The following is a 21,628-nucleotide window of genomic DNA, read 5'->3' as shown; positions in this document are numbered from 1 at the left end:
AGACATGTTGAGATGCTGGTCTAAAACATAATTAACACATTCATAGTAGAGAGGCACACGCAAGTCAAAACAGTCCCCAGAGAAAACTTACTTATTTCAGATTTACAGCAACTAAAATTATGTGTAAAAATCAGAAGAGTCGTGTAGGTTCACTGTTGGTTTTGGACAGTAAATAAAATGTCTATATTTGTGTTGTAGTCACGGTGACCCCTGGTTCCCATCACCACCACTGTAAAGAAACCTGAGTCTCTACAATCAACCATTTCACACCAAACGCACTCTGAATGAATGAATTATGCAGAAATGTTGAAAAACTGGTGGAAATCCCCTTTAAAGATGAATAACTGAATAATAAGCCAGCAGTTAAAGGGGCTAAACGTCATGACACAGCCTTAAGAAATCCTGAGCTTATCTTCCGACACTCAACATTAGTATCGCTGTGCGTCATGAGCCGTTTCCAGCTGGTCTACATCTCCTGCCACATTCTGCACACATCTGAGACAATTCAGTTAGCATACAACAAGTATCTGTGAAGGTCCTCCTCAGAACCACCCTTCATATATGAGAAGGGGGAGGAACTCCAAACTAGTAAATTCAATATCAGTCCTTTTTCAAATATTTTACAGTATCAGATGATATTTATTTTGTATTAATACAGGGTTCAATGGTAACTTTTCTTCCAACTTGCACAGTCGGGCAAACGACCTGACAATTCACTGTCCCGAACTAAATTCCTAATTTCTCCAACAAATCTTTGTATTATAAGGTGGTATAAATAAGCACACATAAACTAATATATTTAAACCTTTCTTAACAAAACCGCTCAAATCCCTACCACTGATTTTCTATTTTATTATAAATAAATTCACATTAAAGTTATCAATAATCTTAACATTAGCATTTGAACGTAAGTTAGCAAATATTACCTTCTGCAAGCCATGTCGGTACAATACTGGCCACCAAGTTCCAGCCCTTTATTAATTTGATGGTGTAGTTCATGTGGGGAGTTGATGAAGGGTCTTTCTCTTTTAACTGTGTGATGTGCTATTGTGACTAACTTGGTCTCTGCTTCACTGTTTATCCGTCGTATCCCCATGTCGAGTGGCCCAGACGCACTAGCAGCTTTTTTCGCTGCTGTGACAGAGGGACGTCGCGACACTTGAGCCACTGTTTTCTAAAAGTTGTAGTTCCGGCAAAAAAAAGAGCCACTTTTATCTGCCTTGTTAAGATTTTCCCTACAAAACTTCACAGAACGTCTCAGATACAGATGGGTTAGAATCGACCCATGAGAACTGAGCTTTCCAGGAGGTAACGAAGCTTCATATTCGCACTTTGCCGACATTTTCCTGCGCGCCTCGCTCTGACGTCATTGGTCAACAAATAAAACCTTTGGTTTGATTAAGCTGGACGCACGAATGGATAAGAACATTTTTGTATGGCGAGGGGTTAAATATTCAAGTGAACAGAGTTTGGCTTCAGTTACGTTGTTCTGTTATCATACTGTCCCCACCCCAACATGAACTTGCCCGATTGGGCAAGTGATTTTTCGTGCTGCTGTCCCAACATAGCGTTTTACTTGCCCCAGGCATTCGGGCAGTCGTTATTGTTGAACCCTGTTAATAGCCAATGAGCCCGTGCCTCCTGAGTGCTATACTAAAGAAAGTCTTACAAAACTGACAGAGCATATTTTGGACTGTTTTTTTCTCTCAAAGCATCACACAAAACAACATTTTCCTTGCTTTTTGAAATAAAGGGGTTTGGTTTAGCACTAGGGCTGAACGATTTTGGTAAAATATCCAATTGTGATTTGTCTTACCAATATTGCGATTACGATTTAAATTGCAACTGTTCATTCCTGAGGTATAAATTGAGGTATGGGCCTTTTTTTGGCTAAGAAGACCAGTGTATATATATTTTTTTGGCTTGAGACTTGAACCTCTAACACAGTGCACCAGCCTGCCAGTTATTTGTGGTTGTGATGTCACAAGCTCCATGCTATTAGGTAGAATTTCCCTTCTTAAAACTTGCATAGAATCAACGTTGTTGATAATAGACCGTAAGACTGTAAAAATTGCAGCACTTGTGATTTGAAAGTCGCACTCTTTCAAACTGCGACTGATATAAAAACGTTTAATCTTTCAGTTCTATTTAGTATGCAAATAGTGTTAGTGTCCTACCGTTCACTACCCAGTCCACACAGCACACTCTTGAAAAGGACAGTTCTTCAGGGGTTCTTGAGCAAAGACAATGGTTCTATTTAGAAACATGAACACTCAAAGAACCATTTGCACGTTAAAAGGGTTCTCTGCATGGTGAAATGGTGGTTCTTCAGATTGACGGAATTCAGATTGTTGTATATGGTCCTATATAGAACCTTTCTGAAAAGGGTTCTAGCACCAAAAATGGTTCTTCTACTGTTATGATGTCATGCTTGTAACAACAGAAGGAAAAAAAAAACAAAAAAAAACTGTATTTTCTGAGGTTGCATTGACTCGACACACCCTGTCTACACCCTGTCAGCAATCCAGGCTTTTTATTTTATTGTTCTTTTTTAAAACATTAGGTAATGAAAAAGTAGATGTACCGTTCCTCTACGGAAAACTTATTTAAGGCACAGAGTGGGACCTTAAAACCATCATTGTATCTTTTAGGGTACGTTTACTCTGTTTGCACCTTGATGAACAAAAATTGTACCAGCTCAGTAGCTTTTCTTCTGACAGTGTATGGAATGACGACAGGTTGGAAAAGAGTTCATGTAAAAATGAATGACTTTTTATTTTTTTTTAAACACAAAGGACACCACAAATGTTATAAGCAGAGATCAGTGGAAAAAAAAACGTTCACGTTCCTGTAAACGTTAACCAGGTAGAAAACACGTTTCCAGAACAAAACATGCTACACATTTAGCTATAATGCATTTGTTCTTTCACAACAATGTGAAACACCTTGGAAATGCCAACATGTCACTAACCAGAAGCTTCTGTAATCTATCAACACTGCTAAAACTAGGAATTAGGGGTCACGACATGCATGTCAATATAATTCTTTTTCGACACAGGGGTTGCGAGACGATACAGAATATGAATTGAATACAGTTTCATTTAATTTCATGTCTATAATTATCCCTCCAACAAGCACTGTTGTCTTTCAGAGACAACAGTTGAAATAACCAAAAAATGTTCTGGGAATCAGCAAAAAAATAAATAAATACAAATGGCTGTTGGTTATATTAGCATTTATTTTCTAATTCTGTAACGATAGTCTACTAACTCGTGACATGGAAACGACAATATTGTATTGTATCGTGAAATCTGTGTATTGTTACACCTCTACTAAGAGTCAACATATCGCTGTTGTCAGAAGAAAACCTCGTATCTCCAAAATGGTAACTTTACAGGAGAAGGAAAAACATACTTTCCTTTTAATGTAAGTCAATGGAACCAGACGTTTCTCCAAGTCATTTTGGGCCGTTTCTTTTGGTCCATTCATCATGAAATTTACACACAATGTAAAGGACAACAGGTATTTTCAAATTATGTCAAAAACTGAAAAACAAAAATGGAGATACAAGGTTTTCTTCAGACAACAGCGATATATTTGTGTGACACCAATACCTGAACCATCTATACTGGTGTATATATCATGCAGTACTACTCCAAACACGCAGGCTTCACTGCTGGCCTGTTAATAATTCATTACGAGAGCACTGACGCATCTGGACATCAGGAGGGTTTACACCAATCCCCTGGACGGTTTCCATGAGACACGGCCAGGAGCAGAAGATGAGCTCCTTCACGTCCTCTAGGCTCGCCGTATGCCTCCAAGGAAGGAATTTTGATGAGGGTTAAGAAGATTGAGTGCTCCCTGCGCTGCTCCTGCTGAAATCTTGCGTAACGGTGTCTCATCACTAGTGCTTTCAGCTAGCGAGTTGCATAAGTAGTGCCCAAAAAAACTACCAAGACTAAAAGCAGAACCCCGGTGACGTAACCAACAGTGCCCAAAGACAAAATACAAGCTGACATTTTCCATCGGTGGAGTCATTTAGGTGAATATGCATGATAAGATCAGTGTCAACGAACTGAATTCAAAATTAGTATAATCACAAACTAAAATGATCATGTTAACAACAATAAAGCTGTTTTTTCTTAAAACAGCAGAACCTGTACAGTTAAAAGTCTGGGTGGTGGTACGAGTGTGACTATATTGATCTTACGTGACCTTTACACCTGGCCGTTTTTCTTACCGTGCCTTTAAGACTATGCAAATGAACTCTATTCTGATTGGCTGTCCTGTATTGGGCCTCAATCAAAAAGCAATCCACTACTTATAACTTCAGTGTGAGTAGGATTTTCTGGTTTAGTTTCCAAGGACTGAATGGTAGATTTTGTTTACATCCGACATTTAATTTCAAAAAAAGAGAAAAATTCGGTTTTCCATGATATGGGCCCTTTAATTCCCATAAGCCTGCCAGACTGCTGTCTTTGGCATCTGGCCTCAGTAGAACTCATTTGGCTCCTTCTATTGAATTGAAGAGGCATTTTTCCTTCCAGACAAGGAGTTAATCGTATGACGACTGGTAACAAGGCACACAGAAATGTGAGTAGAGAAGACTCGTAATGAGGACCAGGACCTGAGAGTTGGGAATGCTGGAGCCATAACGCAATTTTCACTGACTGAGGGGTAAGCAACTTAGAAGACATCTGCACAGAATGTGTGGTGGGATGGCCTTTGAGACGAATACAAGCTGTTAGGAGCCTAACACAAACAGGGCTGGGCAATATGACAATATATATTGTTATTGTGATAAACTATGTTGCTTTCCTGAACATATCATCCAGATCATCAGTATTCGCAGAACAATGACCAACTCCATGTTTTATTGTATAGACAGCAAAATTAGTCCCATTTAACTAGATTTAGTGCAACACAGTATACCAAATACAGGTTTATATATGTATATATGTACACACACATACATACACACACACACTTTGGTATACATCTTAACTGGTGTGGCGTAAAATGCTCCGAGACTTGCCAAGTTAAAATTATTGTTCACAGTGGTGGTGATAGGAACCAGACGTCCACCTCTAAAAGCTCCCTCACAGAAAGTTACTACATTAAATGGTTATGAATTCACTGCCTGATGACTGAGATACTGACTTTCAAATAACAGTTTTGAGATTTACTTTATAAAACATATATATATTTTTTTAAACAAATTCATATTTCACCTTTCTCTGCACTACATATTAAACCTCAGCAGACACGTGTTGGTTCTCTGGTGGTTCTGGATAGTAAATAAACTGGCTATATTTGTGCTGTAGTCATGGTGTCCCCTGGTTCCTATCACCACCACTGTAAAGAAATCAGAGTCTGCAAGTTTCTCTACAGTGAACCATTTCACACCAAATCACTCTGGATGACTTTATATCAAATTATGCAGGAATTGTGAAAATTTGCTGGAATTTCCCTTTAATGCAAAGGCTTCCAATGCAATGCAAACTGCTCTAACAGGAGTGTGAAGAAGGCTTGCACAACATAATGTTCCCATCATGCATTCCGAACAATGCACTGCTCAGGAATCCTAAACATCTGACCAGGTCAATAAGGACAAAAAGGCACTGAGAGAGAGACTCAGCACAGCCACCGTGTCACATTAGTCTGCTGGGTGATATATACCAGTAGCAATATACTGGTAGCGTCACACCGTGACATAGTTTACCAGTTTTAGTGGTATAGATAGGCAATGAGGATTAACGTAAGAGCACAGTATTGCGTACACTTGCAACTTTACCCATTTATGTAATAAAAAACTTTGTCATTTATCAACAACACTGTCAGAGGACCTTGTTTCCATCAAAATGGTTGGCAAAACCATCTGAGTATAGACATCAAATCTGTGTAAACAATAACTGCCTCCCAGCGCAACACGAAAACGGCGGGTGGGGAAACACAGGGATGCAAATGTGAATGGGGTGGGGAACTTTCACGGCCAGTTAAAATGTATTTTAGCACGTTTTAACATCATTTTTAACACTCTTTCGAATATTAAACAACGGATTATCACAAGGAAACACTGTGTTTAATATTGAGTGAATCTAAGTTTAGACCGTCAGCCAAATTACATCAGCAGACTCACTGCAGCTGCGTGGCCTCACACCACTGCCTCACTTTACTAGGCTGCTTCTTCCATGGTAGCCTCATTTCACTGCACATACGGTTTATATTAAATAATCTTTTGAAAACATAATCAGTTAATGGCCATATTTACGCAATTAAGACTTAATAAAACAAAATTACACGCAGGAAAACTGCACCTTCTGTGGAAGCTGGTGTACAAAATACTGACAACACAAACTGACGACACAGATGAAGTTTTTTTCTGATTTCTATAAAAGTACTGGCCCATATATGACCAAACAAAATGCACTGTGGTTGCTAGGCAGATTTTGCAGAGTTCAACCGATCATTACATCCTATATGACTTGGCGTATTTCCGCAATAACTACCGAAATGCGAAAAGTACTGTAAGGAAAAACTGCACTCTTATGTTACACACATTAGGTGCATAACGACTGACAAAATTCAATATATGACCACTGTCCAACCTCTCTTTATCCCTTAGAATTAAACAGGCTGTTTTTGTTACTGTGCCTTTAAGACTGAAACATGTAAATGAGCTCTGTTCTCATTGGCTGCCCTGTATCGTGCCCTGAAACACGCCTTAAAACTACAGCGTAAATGGTCGGAGCTAAACTGCTGCAGGCTTAACCGTTGGATTTGTATAAATAAGTCAACTTTTGTGACATCACAAAAACAATAAAGAGTACATTTTGCAGCTTAGCTTCCATATACGGACTGCATGGACTGAGAAGGGTAGGTTATAAACCTATGACAACATTCACATACTACATCAAACTCTGACTTTTAAGAAATGTGAGGAAATTCAGTTTGTTAATATATATATAGACCGAACTTGTTAACAGTATAACGCAAAACATGCTTTGCATGGATGCAAGACTTAAATCACATTCTCGAAGGTTCTCAAATGAACTACCACAGGACTGTTGTTTAGAATGCAGGCGCATTCAGAAGAGACACCGAGAAGGATTAAATCTAACCTGTGTCAGTCGTACCAGCTTTAACTGGAATTTCTAGACAATAGCTTTATTGTCTTGAGATTGGCTAAGCTGTCTCAGCAGGCAACGTCCGTGATTGTTAATGCCCAACTGCATCCTCTGGTCTACAGGCCCCATCCGATGGATCAACTACTTAAGGGCCCAAAGTGTTTCCACAATATACATATATATTTTACAGCCGAATTTCATGAAATGTCATCAAGTTGCAATTATAAAACTCCACAGAGGGCTTCTAATGTGATATAATGGATACAGGAAGCGAAGACATGGTGACACTCAACATGTCTTCCTATGTCTACGCAGCCGACAAGAGGAAGAGAGAAATAAGAAGGACGGAGAGAGAAGAGAGAAAGACAGACTGAACTATGTAACATCAAGCTAGATGGATTTTATAATTGAAAAGACCATTTAAAAGGGGGGGGGGTGTCAGTGAACTGTATGTCTTACATTTTTTGTTGTATTTTATTTTCCCTGAGGTCCACTTACTATATTTGTGTGGGTTTTTGTACCAAAAACTGTTGCAATTCTTTTTTTTTACATGTTTATTTTCCAACAAATCCCTTGTTTAATTACACACGCTGTTTTTTGTTACCATGTCTTTAAGACCGATATTTGAAAATTACCTCTATTCTGATTGCCCTATATTGAGCCTCACTGTAAAAGAAGTGGAAACACTCCTTGTAACTTCAACATGAGTGGACGGGGCTAAACTGATGCAGGCTGAATAGGCGGATGTGTGTAAATGTGTTGGTTTTCATGACATCACAAACCGTATATGGACTGTATGGATGAGGGAGTTAACGAAATGTTTCAAAAAGATTTTTTACACACTAAATCAAATGTATTCAATGTCAAATACTGACAAAATGTTTGTGAAAAAGAAAACAAAAAGGTTCGGCTGAATTCAGAAAAGCTCAACAGGTTTCAGATAAAGGCATAAAAACAGAGAATCCTTTTCTCTAAGAAAGGGCCATCTGTAAATCACTGCAGGGAAAGGCCCCACATTCATCTCTGGTCTGGTTTCGTTTCTCATTTCCAGGCACTGGCAGGAATTTCCCAGGTTTAATTAACAAACATTCTGGAATTAAGCTTGACGGCTGGGCAACTTGACAAAATACCCATCCAGGGCTGCCACGATTAACCTCACTGACTTAAATTTACCGGGGTGGCTCGCAATTTGCATGATGAGAATGCATATTTTAAATTCTCCTATAGCTCTCTTATAGTAAAAAACAGCCTGATGGACACACCCATTTATAAGCATGTTTTTGCCGTATAGTGTTATTTAGAGCTGGGCAATATGACAATATTTATCGCTATCATGATAAATTACATCATATGTCATAATATGCTTTTTTGATCATCCTGTTGATATCATCAATACTTAAATGCACTTCCCATCTGCATGTTTAACTACAAAGAGAGCATATGTAGTCCTGTTCAACTGGCTTTAGTGCAGCACAGTATGTGAAACGTTTAATACGAATCATTGCATTCATAGTTTTTGATAGTATTTTTAAAATGTGGCTCTGAATCGTCTTTCAATTAAAACATCAGGACATACTGGCCTCTTTTCCACTGCAGGGCACAACAGTTCTGAGCACGAAGGGTAACCGTTTAGAGAATAAAGAAGATGAGAGCACGCCGAGAGTGGAAAAGCGGCCTTTGTGTATCGTGAAAACTTCTTAAAGTATCGTGATATTAATTTAAAAAAGTATTTCAGAATCTTTGAAAGGCTACGCGTAGTTTGTTCAGTTGAGTCCATTTCTATTGCCCGGCCTCCTAAAAATCTCTTGATTATTTGATTAAATCATGAAAAATAATAGATTCCACGATTATTATTATTATATACACTCATGACAGCCTTAAATGGTGCAACATTACTACTTAATGTGAACAGGATCAGTCTGTGAATGACATGGCTGTGTTCTTATGGTCTTAGTTCTACCGGCAATAAAGTATTTTAGACTCTTTAAAAAAGGTTATGGTCTTATTGTTATTGCTCATTTATTGTGATTATTATCTATTGTTCACAAGTCCTTTTTTATTGTTTGGCCTTCTGTAAAAACTCAGATTACGCAAATATAGGGTTGCACAATGGCATGTGAATCATATCAGTATTAGCAGATCTGTAACTCTCCAGAAATAAACATCATGTTTCTCTGTAATGCTATTCCAGATTCAGTCCCAAACTCTACATTTCATAACATTTTTATGCATCAGCATCAGCAGATACATTCACTAAACATATTGGATAAGGGCATCAGCCCACAGTTCCCATATATGCCTCCCTACTCGATTAATCAACAAAATAATTAGTAGATTACTCAGTTAATAATAGTCAATAGTAACAACCCTACATCCATCCCAGTACAGCATAATGTTCGGTCAGGACAGGCCTGACTCTGCTGACCTCCCTAAATTATATCTGCGGAGTGGCAGCGATTCAGAACCAAGCCCAGCACAGTGTTGTTTGCCGCCATTCAGTCACAGTCACGGACCATCTAACTCAGTAAAGTGGTAAACAAACACAAGACGCAAACATCCATCCGAAGACAAGCTGCTTGAAATCCCTCAGATTTCAATCTCCTTCCTGTCCACTCATTAAATCTTCAGCTCGTTTAAATTAGCGTGTCGGAAACGCGTTTCCTTTCTTCATCGCTCCCTTTGAAAGCCAGAATAATCAAGATAGACCTGATAGTGGCCTGGCAAACACATCGTCCTCCCTGATTCTTTCAGCAAAGGGGGCGTGGGGGAAGAGAGAGAGAGAGAGAGAGAGAGAGAGAGCGAGAGAGAGAGAGAGAGAGAGAGAGAGAGAAAAACACAGGCAGTCCTGCATATTAGATTAAAGGTAAGGGAGTGATGTGTGGAGAAATCTGCAGAGCCTATAAATAGATGACCTTCAACCCATCACCAACGCAGGCAGGGGTTTACACAAAGGTCTCCATTCAGACAGTCAGGCAGGGGCTGCGTGGAGCACTGGGAGACATTAGACTGAAGAGGAAAGACCAGCACCACCCTACGCACAAGCACTTATTCATGGCCATAAACGTCAACGCATTTCCATAGCTCATTCATAAAAAATGAATGAGAATGGATTCTGAAGAATTACCAACTAATGCTGGGCAATACGACCGTGTTCAACGTTACTGTGACAAATTATGTCACGATATGCTTTTCTATATATATCCTGGGTATGGTCAATTTGCCTGGAGCACTGACCACTAGATTTATAAAGAAAGCGATTAGTATAATCACAGAGAACAACCAGCACACAGTATTTGCAAACTGCCTAGTAACAAGCAGCTGACTGGACGTCATCTTTAATCATAAACAGACCATTTTTGCACACACTGAATTAAAACAAAAATGTTCTTGCTGGTGCATTTCGTCCGTTCCACCTTGTTAGGTCAGAAAAACAAAATATTTTGATGCATATTGTGTCGTGAAAATGTTTTCAAGCACAGGTGGGGCAATATGATGTTATTCGATTGTTACTGTAATAAACTGTATTATTATCGTGATAAACTATATGCTTGTCTAACCATATCGTGGATGTTGTCCATAGTTAACCCCTTAAAATCCCAGGTTTATTAGACACTAAGGCCCAGTCCCATTTCTTATTTTTACCCCTACTTTGTTTTCGAGTGTCACCTTGTCACTTCGAACTGAGTTACAAGGGGTAGTGGTTGAAATCTTCCCTCTGAAATGGGACCCTCAAATAAAAAGAGCATCACTTCATTAACAGCTACCAGCGCTGCTCTGTAGGCGACCCTGCCAGTCTGCAGTGACAGCAGAGGAGGGTAAAGTTCAGCTCCTCACTGCTGGGCTTTAGTTACATTTAGGGCATCATATGCCTTCAAAGAGGGGGGCAATTATTTATTATCGCCCACCCCTAATTCTTCAGTGATATGAAGCTGAAGTCAGATATTCACCAGCTTCTCATTTGAATTTTCCCGTTCCACCTTAAATGGAGAAGCAGCTACATTTTGGAGCTTCAGGCGTCAGAACTGCTGGACTATTTAAGGTGGAACGGGAAATTTAGCTAGCTAGCTACCGAGACATCAGCATAATACTAGCAATTTTTTATGCTTGTTATGAAGTAAAGGACCGTAATACACTGAAACGACATTAAATTAAGATAATACAATGATTTTCATAATTTTTCAACAGAGAAAATTCTCACACTTGTGGGTTTCTTTGGTCTCTTGTTCAGCCATCTTGCTGGCTTTCTGTTTTTCTCATATCACTCTGTTTGGAGTCTCTGAAAAACCTCTGTTTGGAGGGCCATGTAGCCCTAACACTTCGCCCTACCCCTCTATCTCAACAAAAATTGGCACACCCTACCCCTAGACGTGAATGCGCAAAACAAAGGGGTAGGGCTAAGTGGTAGGGGTGAGGGGTGAAATGGGATTGGGCCTTAAGCTTATTATTCAGTAACTACAGGGACTTAAATGCAAACTGTTTGAGTTATTGTTAGATTATAGAAGTGTGCAATAAGATTTTGGGCCTACCAGTGGGATCTGGCCATTTAAGGGGTTAAAGAACTGCATGACCAACTGGGTGTTTCGACAAAAAGAGAACATATCCAGTCCTGTTTAATTAGATTTAGTGCACTGCACTACCTGAAATGCCGAGCAAGTCTTCACAGCCAATGGCAGTTGTAAACACGGCAATACTACTGCACTGTGTCTGTGTGTCAAAATATCAAAATATATATATTATGTATTGTGAAAATGTCTAAGTATCCTGATATGATATTTTTGCCATATCACCCACTCTTATCAACAAGTTCTGAAGCCCTCCATGAAGACCAAGGTTCAGACTTGGGCTAAAAACAGCCTACATGCTAACAAAGCCTGAAGAAACTATACTAGCGAAGTCAGCAGAACACAATTCAATCCATCTTACAAGAAGGCCTGAGAGAAAACAGGTTATCAGAGCTGCAGATTATTATCGCTGTGCTGTTGTGGTTGGAGTTCATGCTGACTGTGAAGAGCAGGACAATTCAGAGTGTCAGAAATAACTAGAAGCAAAGGGTAAAATGGTTGTAAACCCTGATTCCTATCACCTCCACTGTGAACAACCCACTCCGAATCACTTTGTTTACATTTTAACGACTGAATTACGTGGATGTTCTGAAGCATCAGTGGAAGTCCCCTTTACATTGTTAATCAGTAACCTTAAATATTATATATATATATATAAAAAAAATTTGAAAATACACTCTCATTTGAGTGTAAAATTAATTTTAGCCAGCGAGTTAAACACTGGCCCTTAAAAACATATTTCCTATCCTGTCTATAGTAGTGTTCTTGCTGCTGGAGCTCCGTGCCAAAAGACTAAGAGCGAGCGTGCCAGGGAATTTCCTTCAAGAGCTTCCAGTGAATTTAATTTCTTTTGCTGTGGACAAAGAATTTGATTTCTTCTGCTTTGGCTTCCCTCAACAAAGGATGATAAATCCATGAACTCCAGGCCATGAAATTGCATACTGTTCTTCTGAAAGAGGAGATGCCATTCTAGACTTTAAAAGAAAAAGGCCCGTACAGTGCACTGACCTGCAAAAACCGATGCCAGTGTCAACACAAAACAGCAGCGTTCTCCAAGAAAAAGCATGTCAGACATATTTTCCGGACACTCGTTTTGAAACACTTAGAATAATAAGCAGAGTCTGGCTTATTTTGCCAAGTGTGTCACACATACAAGGAATTTGTCTTTTTGAGTGCACAAAACACACTACATAGTCTAGACATGTATGCAAAGCTATTAACTAAGACTGTGTTTACTTTACCAGGCTGAAGTTGCACAAATCTGAATTTCTACCCGATCTGATGTTTTAATTTATTGTAAAAACAATTAATTGCTAAAAAGAAAAAATCTAAATGTGCATAAAAATGTATGTACATATGGAGGTTTAAGTCTTTTTGCTTTCATGTGGTTGTTTTTTTGTCTATTCCCATTTTCAACACGTGCAGACCACCACGATCACTACAACAGGGATGTTCAAACTCATTTAAAGTGTTTAATAAATGGTTTTTGGTACTGAAGTATGCTTGTTAACTGTAAATACCTTTTATACCCCATGTGTCAAACACAAGGCCCAAGTCGGGCCCGTGGCTCGTTTCTATTTGGCCCATGAAATTATTTTAATGTTCTATTAATATTAGCCCATTTCGCCATGAGCTGCACTACAGTTCCCAGCATGCACTGCAACGTAATGTGTGCTCCCACCCCCTTCATTCTGCACTGCCATTTTGTTTATTTTGTTTATTTTGTGTCTAACCAGCCACCCATCTATCTACCTACCCATCCATCTACCTACCCATCCATCAACCTACCCACCAACCGACCCATCTACCTACCTACCCACCCACCCCCCTACCCACCCATCTACCTACCTACCTACCCATCTACCCACCCATCTACCTACCTACCTACCCATCTACCCACCCATCTACCTACCTACCTACCCATCTACCCACCCATCTACCTATCTACCTACCCACCTACCTACCCATCCATCTATCTACACACCCATCCACTCATCTATCCACCCTTCTACCTACCCATCTATCTACCCATCTATCTACCTACCTACCCATCTATCTATCTACTTACCTACCCATCTACCTACCCATCCATCTATCTACCCATCTACCTACCCATCTACCCACCCAACCATCCATCTACCTACCCACCCATCTATCTCCCTACCTACCTACCCATCTACCCACCCACCTATCTATCTACCTACCCATCTACCCACCCATCTACCTACCTACCTACCCATCTACCCACCCATCTACCTACCTACCTACCCATCTACCCACCCATCTACCTACCTACCTACCCATCTACCCACCCATCTACCTACCTACCTACCCATCTACCCACCCATCTACCTACCTACCTACCCATCTACCCACCCATCTATCTACCCATCAACCTTCCTACATACCTACCCACCCACCCACCTATCTACCTACTTACCCACCTATCTACCTACCCACCTGCCCACCCATCTACCTACAGCAATCTACGGAAAAACAGCACAAAAAGAAAACATAAAAAGATGCCAGGTGTCTAGCTTAAGCGAATGGGCAGTTTTAAAACCCTACTGTACATCGGGGACATTTAAAGAGGTTTAGCAGTACCTGCAGCTAATGTGGTCTATTGTTTTATATAAAACAACTTATTTTTATTATTATTTTTTTTTTATCGTTCAAGTATTCAGTGCCTATTTTTTGCCATTGTAGTTTTAGCATATTTTAAATAAACAATGGCCAGTTGCGATCAAGGCTTGTCGTGGTTGTGATGTCACAGCACACAGGTGTTTTGTTGCTTCTGACTGGTCTAACTCATCTACATTTTCCCCACTTAAAACCAGTTGATAATGTAGACTGTAAATAAAATTGCATCTCTTGCGATTTGAAAATTACCCTCTTTCAAATTGCAATTTCAATATAAAAGCAATCATTCAGCCCTGCTGATCAGGATTGATAAAACCCTAAATCATATTTTCATATTGTCATGGTGTCTAGGGCTGAACGATTTGGAGAAAATATCTAATTGTGATTTTTCTGCCTAATATTGCAACCGCAATTTAAATTGCGATTATTATCTATAATGTATTGGGTTCAGGCCTTTATTTTGGCCAAGAAGTTTGTGAGGCTTGAACCCTGAATGCACCAAACTGCCAGTAAGTTGTGGTTGTGATGTCACAATACATGGAGGTTTAGATGCCTCTGATTGGTCTAACTTATCTGCAGGCAGTTAACAGGCTCTGTGTTATTAGGTTCAATTTCTACTCTTAAAACCTAAGACGTTTTTGATAAGACAGGCTTTAATTTTTTTTTAAATTGCAGCTCTTGCAATTTCTGGGTGACACTGATTTTTTTAATTATACAGACTTTTATCACAATATCAAATAATATAGGCAAGTTAATGACCCCAATGTTTCTGAGTGCAGCTACTCTATGCAAAAAGGTCCTACAAGCGTGGACTGTTCTGTCTTCTTCTCTTAAAATGACACCAAAAGGGAATTTTACACAGTATTGTGAATGTTTTCCAGACATAAGGCACATTTCCAGACTACAGCATACTATTGAGCTCATAAGTAACGTTCAGTGTTAATTTAAAACAATATAAAGCACCCAGTAAATGACATACACTTCAGTTATCTGAAGCTTTTTTCATCAAAATGACAAAAACTAAACATTAATTTTGTTTAGTGATACCAATATGCCACCGCTATGCATGACTGTTTCTCTAAATGACGGATAATCTCAAGCTTCATCACATTGGGAACAGTGAGAAACAGGCCCGTCTCGGCTAAACAGGTGGCAGAGAGTCAGGAAAGCTGACGCGTGAATTCACAACACTAAGGTGTCACCAGGAATGTAAACCTCAGGCTCCGCCACGACAAGATCATTTCGATTCGTGAGGCGACGATTCAGCGTTTTGCCAATATTTACAATTTTAATACAACAGGATGCAAAACTGTTCCTCTAGGCAACATGTGATCTATACTGCTGACACATTCAGTCTGACAAAGTTTATATTTACTTTCTAGCTGACCTTTTCATGCTCTAATAACAAATATGCATTTCACAGCGACGGTTGCCAGGCTGGACAAGCTTTCCAGAGTGCAACTCTCAAAACAAACAAATCCCATTCAACCTAACGAGACACTGCAGCATAAAATGGGATTTTTTTTGTAGTGCAAAACGATTCACACGTTGAAGACATTATTAATTTTAAACTACATGTATTTTGTGCATGTCTGGAAAGATCGGGTGGAGTTTTATATTCTGTAACTGAGCTAACGTTATCTTGCACATCTGGACACTACTCCACACCTTGACACTTTATTTCAGTACCAATATATGCACATATTTATTCAGTATTGTCCTGTTACCTGCACCTCCTTGTACATTCATTATTGCACTGCCTTTTTTATCTCAGGATATATTTTATTGCATATTTTTGTATATTTCTAGTTGTATATATGCCTGTAGACAGGTTGTTTGTACATATTCCCGCCTTTTTGTAATAAGCGAGATAGATTTATTTATAGTTGACAGAATTATTTATGGTTGACAATTTTGCTGACACTGTACATTCTTCTTTTCATATTGTACCACACTTATTATTATAACTGTCCTGTGTTTTGTGACTGCTACTGGCTTCTAAATTTGCCTTGGGATCAATAAAGTATCTATCTATCCATCTATGTAGCATCTGATGTGAGTAAATTAGATATTTAGACAAAAAACGAGTCGTGCACTCTCTCATTTGCCTGAATGCGATTTCAGCCAATGTTCTGTAAAGCTGGTCAAACCTCACAACAGAAACCACAAAAGAACATATTTGGTCATTTCCCGAAACCAATAATCATGCAGGTAAACAATACTGACAATTACGTAGGTGAATTGAAGCTCCACTTTTATCTATTATTACCTATTTTCAAGTTTTCAGAAATTTTCTTCACTCAAATTTTCAAAACATTTTCTTTACATTATTTCTCATTACCGCAACGTGTCCACAGATTTGGTTCTTATCACTTTATATACGCAAATATACCTTTCTCTTTTTCAGTAAGAAAAATATTGTAAAAGGATTCTACTTTTAACTGTTCTGTCTCTTTACTTCAATATATTTACCCTGTAAATTCTGAGGAAAAGAACCAAAACAACACAGTGTAAAAGAAATATAACATCAATGGCTGTCAATGTGTTGCGGTAATGAGAGAAAAAAGCAAGCTACTGTGTCATATCACAAACTGTATATTTCTTAAGAATTAACTCCAAACTATTTTGACAAAAGTATAAAGATTATGAATACAGAGGCTGTGGGGAAAAAAAAAAAACACTATTTACACATTTATCTTCGAATCTTACTGTGTTGCAGTAAAATTTTTGATAACTTAAACTTGAAAAATATACTGAAAATTAATTTAAAATCTATAAAGTTATTCAGGTTTGTTTTTTAATTATTCTATCAGACATCACTGTTTGTACATCCAAAAAAGTGTTTGTGACAACAGCCCATTGGTGGGCGGAGCATCAATAGATTAACTTACAATAACCTGAAACAAAATCAGGCTACAACATCTATATTGCTCTGCTTGGACGAAAGCAAAGATCACAACATTATTTCTCAAATTGACCACAAAACAGTGACACAAAGAGCTCCAAATAAAAACCAAACTTTCACCATATGGATCAATATGTACAATGTAATATTTAGAACCATCACACTAAATGGAACCGATGTATCGACACACTGCTACACTGTTCGCTGTCAAAACCTTTCTTCATAGTGTCTTTTCCTCAGTGAAACCAGTGTTGAAACTTTCAACCCAGCCATCGCTTATCAGCTGCTATTGGGTCATAGTTTGGGACAGAGAAGAAAGGTCGCCTCACCTCACAAAGTTGGATTTTAGCAGAATAATTCGCTTCATCCTCTTCGTCCAGGTTCCTCCGACTCGTCGCCATCATTTCACTTCACGTAAAAGGCGAACTCCCACTGTAGCCGACATCTAGGTGAACGTCCAAGTAATCCAAATGATCAGATTATGCCGTAAACATCCACCCTGCCTCCCCTCCACTTTCTTTTGGGTGAAAAGCTCTGGGAAAAAAAAAATGAGGCATGTTAATTTTTAACTCACAAAGCAGGCACTTTTACACTGTCATGCTCAATAAAACCTAAGATAGAAAGATAAAAAAAAAAAAGAAAACGTAAAAATATAAAATATATAAAATGCAACCAACTACTTTCACACAAGTTTTTAGAAAACCCACCAATGGTACTCCTTGAAGGGGAACACCAACTGTTCCAAAAGTTCTGCATAATTAAATGGATGTAAACAAAGTCAACTGTTCACAGTGGTGGTGACAGGAACCAGATGTCCACCTCTAAAAGCTCCCTCACAGAAAGTTACTACATGAAATGATTATGAATGCTCTGCCTGATGTCTAAAACACTGTTGTATCATAGCTTTGAGAAGGTTAAACCTAAAACCTGTATTTTTAAAACACATTTCTGGCAGAGGTTCTCAGGTAAAATAGTCCTAAAACGAAACTTATGTTTTTAGATTTGTCACCTTCATCAACATTACATATTAATAAGCTCCTCTGATTTTTCTAAATTTCTGCATAATGATACGGTTAAGATGTAAACAAAGTCACTCAGAGTGGTTTGGTCCATTCTAGAGAAACTTACTGAGTCAGAATTATTCACAGTGGTGGTGATAGGAACCAGAAGTCCACCTCTAAAAGCTCCCTCACAGAAAGTTACTACACAAAATGGTTATGAATTCAATGCTTGATGTCTTTTTTGTTGTTTTAAGGGTCAAGTTATTTTAATCCATTCATGGTGGAGGGATACATGAAGGGTGTTCTAAGGCAATACAGCCCTCAAAGAACTTATTATTTCGGATTTATCACTATTTTACCATCATCAACATTCCACATAAAGCTCAGAAGACTCGTGTAGGTTCACTGGTGGTTTTGGATAGTAAATAAAATGTCTATTTTTCTGTTGTAGTCAAGGCATCCCCTGGTTCCTATCACCACCACCGTAAAGAAATCAGAGTCTCTACAAATCAACCATTTCATACCAAACCACTCTGAATTACTTTGTTTACATCTCAAGGACTGCATTATTACATACATTTTGAAAAATTGGGTGGAATTCTCCTTTAAATGTAGAACCACTCGGACAGCCATCCGGCATAATCAGAAAAGTCAGCACCGCTGAAAACGCTTCTAACAGCAAAATCGCTGACTCTGTCGCAAAGTGCCACATGGCTTAACAGGGACTCCCTGCTGTTTTCTGGGGGGTTGTTGCTCCAACAATTGCCACCACACAGAAGCCCACATGCATATGCAAACACAATGGTATTATACTAATATAAATGTTGGCCTCTAGTAAAAGCGAAAATATGGCACTTTCTGTATGCCATGTCGGCAAAGTAGACAGAGAATAAGATGAGAAGAGACACTTTATTCCCAAATGAAAAGAAAATGTTGCTTTAAATGTTGAAGCTACTAAGGATTTAAACAATCATACTAAAAGTCCTTCTTTTCAACCTACTACTCTGTCTGATCTGTTCAAACTAGATCTAGTCAACATATTAGACATATAACCAGCACACTGCATTCACTACACCCCAGCTTTGGCTCTTAAACGGAAACTCCTCTGATTTTTCCAAATTTCTGCATAATGAAATGGATAAGACGTAAACAAAGTCATTCTGAGTGGTTTGGTCCGTTCTAGAGAAACTTACTGAGTCAGAATTATTCACAGTGGTGGTGATAGGAACCAGACGTCCACCTCTAAAAGCTCCCTCACAGAAGGTTCTTACACAAAATGGTTATGAATACCCAGCCTGATGTCTTTTTTTGTTGTTTTAAGGGTCTAAAATGTATTTTAACCTATTTATTTGAACCCATTCATGGTGGAGGGATACATGAAAGGTGTTCTAAGGCAATACAGCCCCCAAAAAAAACTTATTATTTCAGATATATCACTATTTTACCATCATCAACATTCCATATAAACCCAAAGACACGTGTAGGTTCACTGGTGGTTCTGGATAGTAAATAAAATGTCTATATTTGTGTTGTAGTGGTGGCGACCCCCTGGTTCCTATCACCACCACTATAAAGACATCTGAACCATTTCACACCAAACCCACTCTGAATAACTCGGTTTACATCTCAGCCACTGAATTATGCAGGAATTTTGAAAAATCGATGGAGTTTCCCCTTTAACTTCAGAAAAACACCCCCCTCGAAGACAACTAGGTAATGATTAACGTTAACTTGGCAGAAGTTGGTGAGCTGGTCGTAGTTGTTCTGTTTCTCGACTGAGTTTTGAAGCCCAAATCAAACTCATAAGTTACTGTTAGCTTTTTCAGGACCCACTCTAACGTTCTTGTTCGAATTTTCCCGTTCCACCTTAACTGGTGAATGTAACTGCTGCACCATTTAAGGTGGAACGGGAAAATTCGAACGAGAAGCTGGCGAATGGGAAGCCCAACTTCAGCCTCGTCTTGTCGCGACTTCTTACAAGACACAAACAAGCGCTTGAAGTGATTCCTCAGGTATATAATATAAACTATAACGCGCTAAATGACCGTTTAAGCCGCTCGTTATGAAGCCGCAATGAAACCGAAGCAGTGAATTCGCGGCTACTAGCCGTTAGCTTAGCACCGACGCTAACCGCTATTGTGTTGTGAGTGAGTTGCGGTTTTACCTGTTGGCAACGGAGCGCTGGGAGAACGTCCTGAACGCCCATTTAAAATCAAATAAACGCGCTCAACTCAACGGAAAGGAAAGGATAAGTCCGTCTTCCAACTCCCCGTAGCGCCATAGCTCCGTTTTAGCGTATTTCAAGAACTTAAAAACGCGGTTTCAAAGTTTTCGGCTCGTCGGTTTGGCTCCCTCTCACAGAATCGAATCACACGCTCGCGCGGAACAATGTTGGAATTGTGCGGGCGATGTCCGAGTCCCGAACGAACCGGTTCATCTGAGTCGGCCCGCTTCAATGAATCAGCCAAACCGATTCACTGTAGTTCAAGTTGTTTGTTGCATCTTTCTACTCAGTGTTTATGTTTGTGTTATAGAATGAATATAATAAATAAAATTGATATATTTATCAATGTATGTATACGTTTATTTATTAATTCATGTATATGTATTATTCACCCCCCCCTTTTTTCCTTTCTTTTTTCTTTTTATTGATTTTCCTGTATTGAGATTCGCTTGATATGTCAGTGTCAATGATCCAATGTTAATGGTTAAAAAAATAATAAAATTGGAATATTATTTACACAATTTAGCCTCATTAAATCATAACAAAGAACTCCTCAAAGTAACATAAACAAACCTCTCTGAACTCACAACATTTTCTGAAACAGCTAAACCAACTTTAACATCAACACAATGTTTACATCCAAAATGACCGACTATAATTTAACATTTTATATTTAACCTCATAAAATAACGACACAAAGTACCACATAGCGACATGATGAAAGCAAACAACCTTCTTGAAACGTCTTACAAATTTACTTCAAGCTCAAACTGATTTTTTAAATAATATAATATAAAATTAGAATAGGAATCTCTCACAGCTTAATCATGTAAAACGGTAACGTCACTGTTCATGAACATCACTTGTTGAACTGAACACAACAACGTAAGAATGAAACTTTGAATCGGATCTCCTGTTCATTGAAACGGACAGTTCAAAGGAATCGGTTCAGCAAAACGAATCGAACTTCCCATCACTACAAACGTGCTCGAGGGAGGGAAGGGGGCGGGACTTTCGGAATCCTTGGAATCGCCCCGCCCTCTCCCCTGCGCCCAATCAAGTTCCACTTCATACTTGCGGTTTGAATTTTAGCCAATCGGCAGGTTTCCTACGAACAGACATTGTTTTTCTTGATTCAAATGTTTTTGTTTTGATGCTTTTCTTTG

The 21,628-nt window shown here is 38.9% G+C and overlaps 1 protein-coding gene across 8 annotated transcripts in view; it reads right to left on the bottom strand.

Moving 5' to 3' along the window:
• Positions 1-20,613, bottom strand: part of arhgap21b (Rho GTPase activating protein 21b) — an 88,875-nt gene extending 68,262 nt beyond the window's left edge. For all 8 annotated transcript variants that reach the window (XM_036597546.1, XM_036597548.1, XM_036597547.1 and 5 more), the window contains exons 1-2: positions 20,403-20,613; positions 17,567-17,771 (exon numbers count right to left, since the gene is read on the bottom strand). In XM_036597546.1, the coding sequence (XP_036453439.1) occupies positions 17,567-17,641 (75 nt within the window). In that variant the 5' untranslated portion in view covers positions 17,642-17,771; positions 20,403-20,613. The remainder of the gene's footprint in view (positions 1-17,566; positions 17,772-20,402) is intronic.
• Positions 20,614-21,628: the final 1,015 nt, after the last annotated feature.

Source organism: Colossoma macropomum, unplaced genomic scaffold (assembly GCF_904425465.1).
Source record: "Colossoma macropomum unplaced genomic scaffold, Colossoma_macropomum, whole genome shotgun sequence".
NCBI classification, from domain to species: domain Eukaryota; kingdom Metazoa; phylum Chordata; class Actinopteri; order Characiformes; family Serrasalmidae; genus Colossoma; species Colossoma macropomum.
Note: the sequence above shows the minus strand (reverse complement) of the source record. Positions and strands in the feature narration are given on the sequence as shown.